Source organism: Artemia sp. Qi Xiang Cuo, chromosome 6 (assembly GCF_049724085.1).
Source record: "Artemia sp. Qi Xiang Cuo chromosome 6, ASM4972408v1, whole genome shotgun sequence".
NCBI lineage: Eukaryota > Metazoa > Arthropoda > Branchiopoda > Anostraca > Artemiidae > Artemia > Artemia sp. Qi Xiang Cuo.
Genome location: NC_142799.1, coordinates 12,470,530 through 12,482,820, shown reverse-complemented (window position 1 = coordinate 12,482,820; position 12,291 = coordinate 12,470,530). Strand labels below are relative to the sequence as shown.

The window sequence follows — 12,291 nt, the reverse complement described above, 5'->3', positions numbered from 1 at the left end:
TCTTCCCGTACAGGTGTGAGCTGCCCCACCATTACTGAGGTTCCTACACCAAGAGGATCCATAAGCCGTCCCTCGGATCGATAAGTGTGATTCCTGAGAGTTTTTTTGAATAAAAAATTTATTGTTTAAGTGGCATGTTCAAGTAATAAGAGTGAAAATTTCCCTTGGACTTGGAATCATCCGTAAATTAAAGCGTTTATTCCGTTTTCATATGCTCCGTCTTTTATTTTTCTCTCTCATTTTTCCTTATGTATGTTACTGTACGTCTGTGTGGATTGTCTACATTTCCTTCTCTACTTGTTCCAGTTCATGTTCTTCATGAGAAATCGGTAAGTGTTCTCCAGTCGACTACAAACACTCCTGTTATTTTCCTAAAGATTAAAGAGTTCTATGTTATATCTCTATCTTCGTTGGCACATCAGTTCTTCCACGGAGATCTCCCATGTTGTTTTTCTGGAGTACTTAAACTAGTAGGGCAAGTATATGTGTATACAATTCGAAACTGGGAAGATATGATAATTCTGGCTACTCCCTTGGTTCGTTCAGACTTTGGTCTGGTCGTGACTGGGGGACATTCTTGGAACTTGGTTCCTGCTGAGACTCGTCAGTCACGAACACTTGGCTCCTTTAAGAGATATATGAAAATTTTCTTATTAAAGGTAATATTAAATAATTTTTAGTTGTTTTACGTATTTTTTTTGGGGGGGGGGGGGGTGGTGGTGGTTGTTTTGTTTTGTTAGCGTTGGATCTTCAATGATGTGGAGAATTTTATTTTGTTTTTCGTTGTCGGGTGATAGGAGGGTCACTGTTTCATGTGGGCTGTCGGTGATATGACTTCTTTTCCTTATATATTTATAAATTAGACATTATTTAGTATTTTTTATACCATATTTTCAATATTAGTCATTTATTCTATGTCGTGTCCCAAATAACAGGCCATTGAGTCCTTTGGGATATTATTTTTGTTATTGTTATTTATGGAAATAAATCGATTTTGAACTTAAAATTCGCAATCGTCAATGCACCACTGGCGATTATGAATTTGCCAATAGGGTTTTGGCAAAGGGAGGGTGTAAAATGGGTGGGATTATTGAAAATTGTACCTGGTAAGTGATGTTTTGACGTTGTTGGATATTGTCTGTGCAAACACGGACAAAATTCAGGAAGAATGTGGGTTGGATTTTGATTACTATTTTTCCACTCCTCATCTGGTGATGGATTTCATTCTTAAAATTAGTAATGCTGAAATAGGTCTGACCTACAAAGTGGATCAGCACCTGTTTGTAGAGAGATCCATGCGGGGAGGGTATGTTTTCGACGGGGATCGTACCCTTGAAACTAATCCGACTGGACGACGCACCAGTGAAAAGTCGGACGCCGTTTTCTAGGATATGAATTCCCTTTATTCGTCAGTAATGTCTCACTTTTATTTGCCGTAAGGGAATTACCAATGGCTCGACAATCCTTCTGCTCCAGTCTTCCCCAACATTCACACTGTTGACGGAAATAGACCACAAGGAATGGTTTGCGAAATTGACGGTGAAATACCTCTTGGACTTTATCTCTTGGTAAAAAACTTGTTTTCCCCTCCATTAATAGACCGGTGCCTAGGGATTCTTTGTCTGCCTACCATTTATGTGTGGTAGAGAAAAAAGTTATGAATTGTACACCATAAAAAAAGCTTTTTTCCAACCTTGAGCCAAAATGGAATATTGTTTTACACTTCGTTCTTTCGCGGTAGGTGTTAGCTACTAGTTTCAATGTCAAAAAGATTCATAGAGCCCTCCAATTTGATCAAAAACCTAACAGTAAGATGTCTGTTGACAATTTAGTCAATAAACGGTCTCAAGCACAAACCAAGGCAGAAAAAAATCCCTAAATTCATATTAAACTCGGCTTTTTGTAAAATATGTGAGAGTTTGCGTAACAGGATTTGTTGTGATGTTGTGACTGACCCAAAAAAATATGCCCGAATGATTGTGCATCCAAAATTCAAACCATTCACGATCAGAGACTCCAATATCGTCTTTTTTCATAGAAAGAACTTGGATTGAAATAAATATTAGTTTTGAAAGAAGTTTTAAATAAAACATTGCCGCTGGCAGTGCCATTTTAGAAATTTCAAAGAAACTCATGTTGGAGTTTCTATTACAATGTGTGTAAGCGCCAATGGCTGGGGATGGGACAAGTTCAGGTGTATTATCGAGACACCGATTTACTCCTGTTGAAAGTTAAAACAAATAATCTGTTACGCGATTGGGAAAATGGAGAGTACATTAGTTCTCAGATGGATTATACAAACTGGGATGAGTCCCTCTATCTTGAGCTAGTGAAACGCCATCTCCAAAATCAATTGCTTAAATTTAAATCAGAGACGGTGAGTGACTTGGTATCGAATGGTGTATTTTCCGGTCGGAAGGTGTAATGTGTTGAAACGCACAATAAGACTCCAAAATAGTCTACAAGTAAGTGCCCTCACACAATATAAACCAAAATTTAAACATTAGTGCTTATAGAAACTGTATAGAGATGAATTTAGGTCCAAGAGGGAGCGTCATGGCCATTCGATCTTTAAAATGTAAAAACTATAAATTTCGGGTCTAAAGTAATGCCATGTCTACAATATCGGACAAAGTCTATGGACTCGAGGGTGATGTAGAAGTACTGCCACATAGCCCCTACCTTACTTCAGATCGAATTGAATGTGTATATTATAAAAAGCAACTCGGTCTAGAGAAAGCTCTATAGTTATGGGCGGGGGAGGGGGCCATCCCTTGTGGTGAGGAGGGCCATTTATTCTGTCACCAGCTCAGCAATGCATTTTTCAGCTAGTCATTTATATTTATATTTTGTTTTGTTGCGCAGAGCAGTAACTTTCAAGTGTTAAATTTTTAATTGTTCATGTACTTGCTCTCGCTCTGTCCGGGACTCGCTGCTGGCCGCCGTGGAGGAGGAACGTGCGTAGCTGCGTTGGCCTCAGGTGGCTTGGTGCTGCGATGAGTTGTTGTTAGTTAGTTAGTATATATATATATATATATATATATATATATATATATATATATATATATATATATATATATATATATATATATATATATATATATATATATATATATATATATATATATATATATATATATATATATATATATATATATATATATATATATATATATATCTGTGAATTAAACAAACCATGTATTCTATTTCCCACGAGTATCAATTCAATAGATTGAGGTTATGTTTTGTTAGTTGTATTTTGACATTGGAGGAGTAAATATCAATTTAAATACCATTCAGATCTTTTTATAGAGCGGACTGTCCATTTTCTGTAAAACAACACTTTTAACGAAAACAATTCTAAATTGTGATAAAATATTTTTAGAAAATCTGAAAAATATCTATTATTAATATACTGCTTAGCAAGAATCTTATAAAAAAATAAAAAAAATTGACACAAACATAAAATTCATACAAGTACGGGACGTGTTTGCTCTTAGTGCGCCGAACTTGTTGTTGATTATTGACAATTTAGCTGAATCTATTGAAGAATGGTCTCAGGAGATGTTACAATTATTCATGGTCCTGTTATCACGAAAAATATTTTGTAACTGCTTGGCTTCATAATCTTTTTCATCAGAGTAAATGTATGAGAACACTTGCTTTGAATTGTACTGTCTATATTATCTATATAGTTTTTCGCAATTCTAGTTCTCTTATAACTCTAAAAAACAAATATACCCTGGTAAACCCAAATTTTTACTTGCTGCATACAATCAAGCAACTAATAAACCTTTTGGTTACGTTTTATTTGACCTGAATCAAAACATGCCCGAAGAGTTGCGTGCACCTGATGATATTTTCTGTAGTAAAATTGCTGTATATATACCCGTGAATAGTAAATAAGTTATTAATTCGCTATCATGAAGTTGAAAAATCTAAATGAACACAGACAAAATTATTTTGTGATAGCTAATTCGAACCCGCGGCTTAGGATAGCAATACTCAAACTTGGCGTTGACGAAGAATGGATCAATCTTGTCAGAACTTTTTTTTAGTTTAATAGAAGGTAATATTCAAATGTCAGATGGTGTTAGACAACTAACAAAGCAACATCGGTCACTTGTACGTGCTATAGCTTGAAAAATGAAATCAAATTGTAAAAAATAACATTTATTAAAGCGAGTGGTAATTACTTTTCATTGTTACTAAAAATAATTTAAGGACTTGTAAAAAATATTCTCTAGAAATAGCTAAACCCTATATATTGACGCCATTTGAACTTGTTCTCTTGCTCAAAGAACACTTTGAAAGTAACCTTGATCTCTTAAAACTTTATCTACATCATCTCTAAATTTAATAAGCATCATCATTCTAAGTAATTTGCTTCCAAAAGAAACCATGCTTATGCCTCTATAATTACCACACTCACTCTTATCACCTTTCTTATAGAGGGCTTTTAATAAAGTTTTTCTAAATTCACTAGGTACTCCCCCTTAAAAAAAAGTCTTTTCATAATCTTCCGTAATTTACCCCTAACTTCACAGCTACCATATTAAAAAATCTCCTATCAGCACCTGGAACCTTATTATTTTTTCAACCTTTTAGTATTGACACTAATTCATCATCACAAAATAAATCATCTTTCACCTCCTAAGTTTCACAATAAAATAGTGCAAAAGGTCCCCTTCCAATCGCTTTTGAGTCTCAGAAAGAGCATTAGAACTATGGATTTTCCATCGCAGGAGCCCCCCTCCTGAAGTTTATAGGATAACCTCTTTCATACGAAGTGGACAGGATAAAAAAAATGCATTGATGGCACAATACCCTTTACTTATCTGATGCATTAAATATATCATAGAACAACTTGCCAGAGGCGTGAAAATATTTTTTAAGTATATAAAAATGTTAATCATCTATTAAAACATTTTGTATACTTTTTGCATCAATAGAATTTAGACGAAGCATTCTAACCGTTTGAGAATTTAGACGACGCAACTAAGAACCGTTCAAGTGCCAGATCGCCAGGGTTCGCCGGAAGTGTCAAGGCCCTTAAATTTTAATTCCGCAAAGATATTCATTAAAAAATAATAACAGAAATGAAAAACAATTCAAAACAAATAAAAGCATTTTTGTCACCACGTAGGAAAAAAAAATCAGAAGCAATTGCGACCAGTCTCAAACAAAATATGCTATGCACATAAGTATAAGCAACTCTCTAAAACAGAGTAATTAGGAAATATTATCTCCGCCAGATGATCTGCAAATTAAAACGAAACATGTAATAATACAAACCTACTCCGTGTCTGTCCTTAATTTGCAATTCTTTTCAAGTAGGTCTTGGTTGAGCTTGACCGGCTCACTGGCAGTCGTCAGCTATTTCATACTCGATGAATCTAAGTTAAATTTTACGTAATTTTTACGTGGCCCTTCCAGCAAGTACCAGCATTGCCAACGCTTTGAGATAAATTGTACCAGTTTTCCGACCAAAGTTGTACCACAAAAGATAAATTTGTACCATCTGAACAGTAGGTTAAAAATTCAAAGCTCGCGTTGCTTTGCGATGCTGACCGGTAGTTAAGATTAATTGATTTTGCTGAAAACTGAGAGAGAAAAGTTCTAGGGCAAGAGCAGGAAAAATAAACTCAAGGCAGTAGCAACCTCATAACTTGAAATATGAAGAATGCTTTTATAGACTTTCTCAGGTTAACAAAATAGCAGACCCGAACCGCTAAAAGCATTTTAGATGAAGGTTTCAGTAAAATTTTCTGAAAGCGTTCTCGAATCTGATCGCTAGGGTTAATTTTTTCTTTCGAAATTTTGGGCATTAAGGCGAATAATAGATAAAGTAAGAAGGCCAATAACATAGTGTCAACAACTTATTATCCACCTATAGGATGAGTAACGAGCGCCAGAAGTTACAAACAAAACATATCAGCCATCACGCCATGAATGTGACTAACATCACATATTCCCATGGGTCCGCGGACTAGGCTACCCACCGTTGAGTTACGGGTTGACCACATAATTCACTGGCCATCCTGCATAAGTTCTTGGTCGACTCTCCTATTCACAACTAAATTAATTCAACAGTTGTATTTCGACTAAGGGGAAAAAGGGGAAAAAGGGGAAAAACGAAAAGGAGAAAAAGGGGAAAAACGAAAACTAACAATCGTGCATATTACTTCCCTAAACTTTCTCATTTTTTTGGAATTGTGATTTCTGAATCGGGACCGCCTTCTTTAGCTGCTATGTCACAAACGCCTTCGTCAGGATGCTTTGGTAAGTCTACGCCTTCTTCAAAACGTCAATGACCACCAAGTAAAGAAAAAATAACTGAGAATGAAACAACAGAGTCTCTCAAACCCCGTAAAGCTATTTTAAAAGGTACTAGAATTATTTATTTAACAGAAATCCTCGCTTTTTTGAATGACCACCAAGTAAAGAAAAAATCACACGGAATAAGACAACATAACAAAAATCCTCGCTTTTTGAATGACCATCAAGTAAAGAAAAAATCACACGGAATAAGACAACAGAGTCTCTCAAACCCCGTAAAGCTATTTTAAAAGGTACAAGAATTATTTATTTAAATAAAATCCTCGATTTTTGAATGACCAACAAGTAAACAAAAAAAAACACAAAAAATAAATTAAGTAAAGGTAAAATCAAAGGAATAAGACAAAAGAGTCTCTCAAACCCCGTAAAGCTATTTTAAAAGGTACATGAATTATTTATTTAACAGAAATCCTCGCTTTTTGAATGACCATCAAGTAAAGAAAAAATCACACAGAATAACACAACAGAGTCTCTCAAACCCCGTAAAGCTATTTTAAAAGGTACAAGAATTATTTTTTTAACAGAAATCCTCGCTTTTTGAATGACCATCAAGTAAAGAATAAATCATACAGAATAAAACAACAGAGTCTCTCAAACCCCTTAAAGCTATTTTAAAAGGTACAAGACTTATTTATTTAAATGAAATCCTCGCTTTTTGAATGACTACCAAGTAAAGAAAAAAAACACAAAGAATAAAACAAGTAAAGATAAAATCACAAGGAATAAGACAAGAGAGTCTCTCAAACCCCGTAAAGCTATTTTAAAAGGTACATGAATTATTTATTTAACAGAAATCCTCGCTTTTTGAATGACCATCAAGTAAAGAAAAAATCACACAGAATAAGACAACAGAGTCTCTCAAACCCCTTAAAGCTATTTTAAAAGGTACAAGAATTATTTTTTTTACAGAAATCCTCGCTTTTTGAATGACGATCAAGTAAAGAAAAAATCACACAGAATAAAACAACAGAGTCTCTCAAACCCCGTAAAGCTATTTTAAAAGGTACAAAAATTATTTATTTAACAGAAATCCCCACTTTTTGAATGACCACCAAGTAAAGAAAAAATCACACAGAATAAAATAACTGAGTCTCTCAAACCCCGTAAAGCTATTTTGAAAGGTATAAGAATTATTTATTTAACAAAAATCTTCGCTTTTGAATTACCACCAAGTAAAATAAAAATAACAAGGAATAAGACAAGAGAGTATCTCAAACCCCGTAAAGCTATTTTAAAAGGTACAAGAATTATTTATTTAAAATAAATCCTCGCTTTTTGAATGATCACCAAGTAAACAAAAAAAAAACACACAGAATAAAATAACAGAGTATCTCAAACCCCGTAAAGCTATTTTAAAAGGCACAAGAGTTATTTATTTAACAGAAATCATAGCTTTTTGAATGACCACCAAGTAAACGAAAAATCACACGGAATAAGACAACAGAGTCTCTCAAACCCCGTAAAGCTATTTTAAAAGGTACAAGAATTATTTATTTAACAGAAATCATCGCTTTTTGAATGACCACCAAGTAAACAAAAAAAACACACAGAATAAAACAACAGAGTCTTTCAAACCCCGTAAAGCTATTTTAAAAGGTATAAGAATTATTTATTTAACAGAAATCATCGCTTTTTGAATGACCATCAAGTAAAGAAAAAATCAAACGGAATAAGACAAGAGAGTCTCTCAAACCCCGTAAATCTATTTTAAAAGGTACAAGAATTATTTATTTAACAGAAATCCTCGCTTTTTGAATGACCAACAAGTAAAGAAAAAATCACATGGAATAAGACAATAGAATCTCTCAAACCCCCTAAAGCTACTTTAAAAGATATAAGAATTATTTATTTAACAGAAATCATCGCTTTTTGAATGACCATCAAGTAAAGGAAAAATCACACGGAATAAGACAACAGATTCTCTCAAACCCCGTAAATCTATTTTAAAAGGTAGAAAAATTATTTTTTTTAACAGAAATCCTCGCTTTTTGAATGACCATCAAGTAAAGAAAAAATCACGAAGAATAAAACAACAGAGTCTCTCAAACCCCGTAAAGCTATTTTAAAAGGTACAAGAATTATTTATTTAAATGAAATCCTCGCTTTTTGAATGAACACCAAGTAAAGAAAAAAACACAAAGAATAAAACAAGTAAAGAAAAATCACACGGAATAAGACAAGAGAGTCTCTCAAACCCCGTAAAGCTATTTTAAAAGGTACAAGAATTATTTATTTAACAAAAATCCTCGCTTTTTGAATGACCATCAAGTAAAGAAAAAATCACACGGAATAAGACAACAGAATCTCTCAAACCTCGTAAAGCTATTTTAAGAGGTACAAGAATTATTTATTTAACAGAAATCATCGCTTTTTGAATGACCACCAAGTAAAGAAAAAATCACACGGAATAAGACAACAGAGTCTCTCAAACCCCGTAAAGCTATTTTAAAAGGTACAAGAATTATTTTTTTAACAGAAATCCTCGCTTTTTGAATGACCATCAAGTAAAGAAAAAATCACACAGAATAAAACAACAGAGACTCTCAAACCCCGTAAAGCTATTTTAAAAGGTACAAGAATTATTTATTTAAATGAAATCCTCGCTTTTTGAATGACCACCAAGTAAAGAAAAAAAAACACAAACAATAAAACAAGTAAAGATAAAATCACACGGAATTAGACAAGAGAGTCTCTCAAACCCCGTAAAGCTATTTTAAAAGGTACATGAATTATTTTTTTAACAGAAATCCTCGCTTTTTGAATGACCATCAAGTAGAGAAAAAATCACACGGAATAAGACAACAGAGTCTCTCAAACCCCGTAAAGATATTTTAAAAGTTACAAGAATTATATTTTAACAGAAATCCTCGCTTTTTGAATGACGATCAAGTAAAGAAAAATCACACAGAATAAAACAACAGAGTCTCTCAAACCCCGTAAATCTATTTTAAAAGGTACAAGAATTATTTATGTAACAGAAATCATCACTTTTTGAATGACCACCAAGTAAAGAAAAAATCACACGGAATAAGACAACAGAGTCTCTCAAACCCCGTAAAGCTATTTTAAAAGGTACAAGAATTAATTTTTTAACAGAAATCCTTGATTTTTGAATGACCATCAAGTAAAGAAAAAATCACACAGAATAAAACAACAGAGCCTCTCAAACCCCGTAAAGCTATTTTAAAAGGTACAAGAATTATTTATTTAAATGAAATCCTCGCTTTTTGAATGACCACCAAGTAAAGAAAAAAAACACAAAGAATAAAACAAGTAAAGCTAAAATCACACGGAATAAGACAAGAGAGTCTCTCAAACCCCGTAAAGCTATTTTAAAAGGTACAATAATTATTTATTTAACAGAAATCCTCGCTTTTTGAATGAACACCAAGTAAAGAAAAAATCACACGGAATAAGACAACAGAATCTCTCAAACCCCGTAAAGCTATTTTAAGAGGTACAAGAATTATTTATTTAACAGAAATCATCGCTTTTTGAATGACCACCAAGTAAAGAAAAAATCACACGGAATAAAACAACAGAGACTCTCAAACCCCTTAAATCTATTCTAAAAGGTACAAGAATTATTTATTTAACATAAATCATCGCTTTTTGAATGACCACCAAGTAAAGAAAAAATAACACAGAATAAAACAACAGAGTCTCTCAAACCCCGTAAAGCTATTTTAAAAGGAACAAGAATTATTTATTTAAATGAAATCCTCGCTTTTTGAATGACCACCAAGTAAAGAAAAAAAAAGAATAAAACAAGTAAAGATAAAATCACACGGAATAAGACAAGAGAGTCTCTCAAACCCCGTAAATCTATTTTAAAAGGTACAAGAATTATTTATTTAACAGAAATCATCACTTTTTGAATGACCACCAAGTAAAGAAAAAATCACACAGAATAACACAACAGAGTCTCTCAAACCCCGTAAAGCTATTTTAAAAGGTAAAAGAATTATTTATTTAACAAAAATCCTAGATTTTTGAATGACCATCAAGTAAAGAAAAAATAATACAGAATAAAACAACAGAGTCTCTCAAACCCCGTAAAGCTATTTTAAAAGGTACAAGAATTATTTATTTAAATGAAATCCTCGCTTTTTGAATGACCACCAAGTAAAGAAAAAAACACAAAGAATAAAACAAGTAAAGATAAAATCACACGGAATAAGACAAGAGAGTCTCTCAAACCCCGTAAAGCTATTTTAAAAGGTACAAAAATTATTTTTTTAAAAGAAATCCTCGCTTTTTGAATGACCATCAAGTAAAGAAAAAATAAAACGGAATAAGACAAGAGAGTCTCTCAAACCCCGTAAAGCTATTTTAAAAGGTACAAGAATTATTTATTTAACAGATTTCATCGCTTTTTGAATGACCACCAAGTAAGGAAAAAATCACAAGGAATAAGACAACAGAGACTCTCAAACCCCGTAAAGCTATTTTAAAAGGTATAAGAATTATTTAATTAACAAAAATCTTCGCTTTTTGATAGACCACCAAGTAAAGAAAAAAGCACACGGAATAAGACAAGAGAGTCTCTCAAACCCCGTAAAGCTATTTTAAAAGGCACAAAAATTATTTATTTAACAGAAATCCTCACTTTTTGTAAGACCACCAATCAAAGAAAAAAAACACACAGAATAAAACAACAGACTCTCCCAAACCCCGTAAAGCTATTTTATAAGGTACAAGAATTATTTATTTAACAGAAATCCTCGTTTTTTGAATGACCACCAAGTAAAGAAAAAAAAACAAAGAATAAAACAACAGAGTCTCTCAAACCCCGTGAAGCTATTTTAAAAGGTACAAGAATTATTTGTTTAAGAGAAATCATCGCTTTTTGAATGACCATCAAGTAAAGATAAAATCAAACAGAATAAGACAAGAGAGTCTCTCAAACCCCGTAAAGCTATTTTAAAAGGTACAAGAATTATTTTTTTAAAAGAAATCATTGCTTTTTGAATGACCACCAAGTAAAGAAAAAAGCACAAGGAATAAGACAAGAGAGTCTCTCAAACCCCGTAAAGCTATTTTAAAAGGTACAAGAATTATTTATTTATCAGAAATCATCGCTTTTTGTATGACCACCAAGTAAAGAAAAAAACACACAGAATAAAAAAACAGACTCTCTCAAACCCCGTAAAGCAATTTAAAAGGTACAAGAATTATTTATTTTATAAATATCCTCGTTTTTTGAATGACCACCAAGTAAATAAAAAAAACACAAAGAATAAAACAACAGAGTCTCTCAAACCCCGTAAAGCTATTTTAAAAGGTACAAGAATTATTTATTTAGCAGAAATCATCGCTTTTTGAATGACCATCAAGTAAAGATAAAATCAAACGGAATAAGACAACAGAGTCTCTCAAACCCCGTAAATCTATTCTAAAAGGTACAAGAATTATTTTTTTAACAGAAATCATCGCTTTTTGAATGACCATCAAGTAAAGAAAAAATCACACAGAATAAAACAACAGAGTCTCTCAAACCCCGTAAAGCTATTTTAAAAGGTATAGGAATTATTTATTTAACAAAAATCCTCGCTTTTTGAATGACCACCAAGTAAAGAAGAAATCACATGGAATAAAACAAGAGAGTCTCTCAAACCCCGTAAAGTGATTTTAAAAGGTAAAAGAATTTTTTATTTAACAGAAATGCTCTATTTTTTACTGTCCACCAACTAAAGAAAAAAAACACACAGAATAAGACAACGGAGTCTCTCAAACCTCGTGAAGCTATTTTAAAAGGTACAAGAATTATTTATTTAACTGAAATCATCGCTTTTTGAATGACCCTCATGCAAAGATACAATCAAACGGAATATGACAAGAGAGTCTCTCAAACCCCGTAAAGCTATTTTAAAAGGTACAAGAATTATTTATTTAACCGAAATCCTCGATTTTTGAATGACCGCCAAGTAAAGAAAAATCACACAGAATAAG

The 12,291-nt window shown here is 32.8% G+C and overlaps 1 protein-coding gene across 1 annotated transcript in view; it reads left to right on the top strand.

The window, feature by feature from the left end:
• Window positions 1-248: 248 nt before the first annotated feature.
• LOC148950872 (uncharacterized) overlaps window positions 249-12,291 on the top strand; it is a 103,419-nt gene continuing 91,376 nt past the window's right edge. The window contains exon 1 of the mRNA XM_089090937.1: window positions 249-329. Coding sequence (XP_088947063.1) covers window positions 249-329 — 81 coding nt within the window. The remainder of the gene's footprint in view (window positions 330-12,291) is intronic.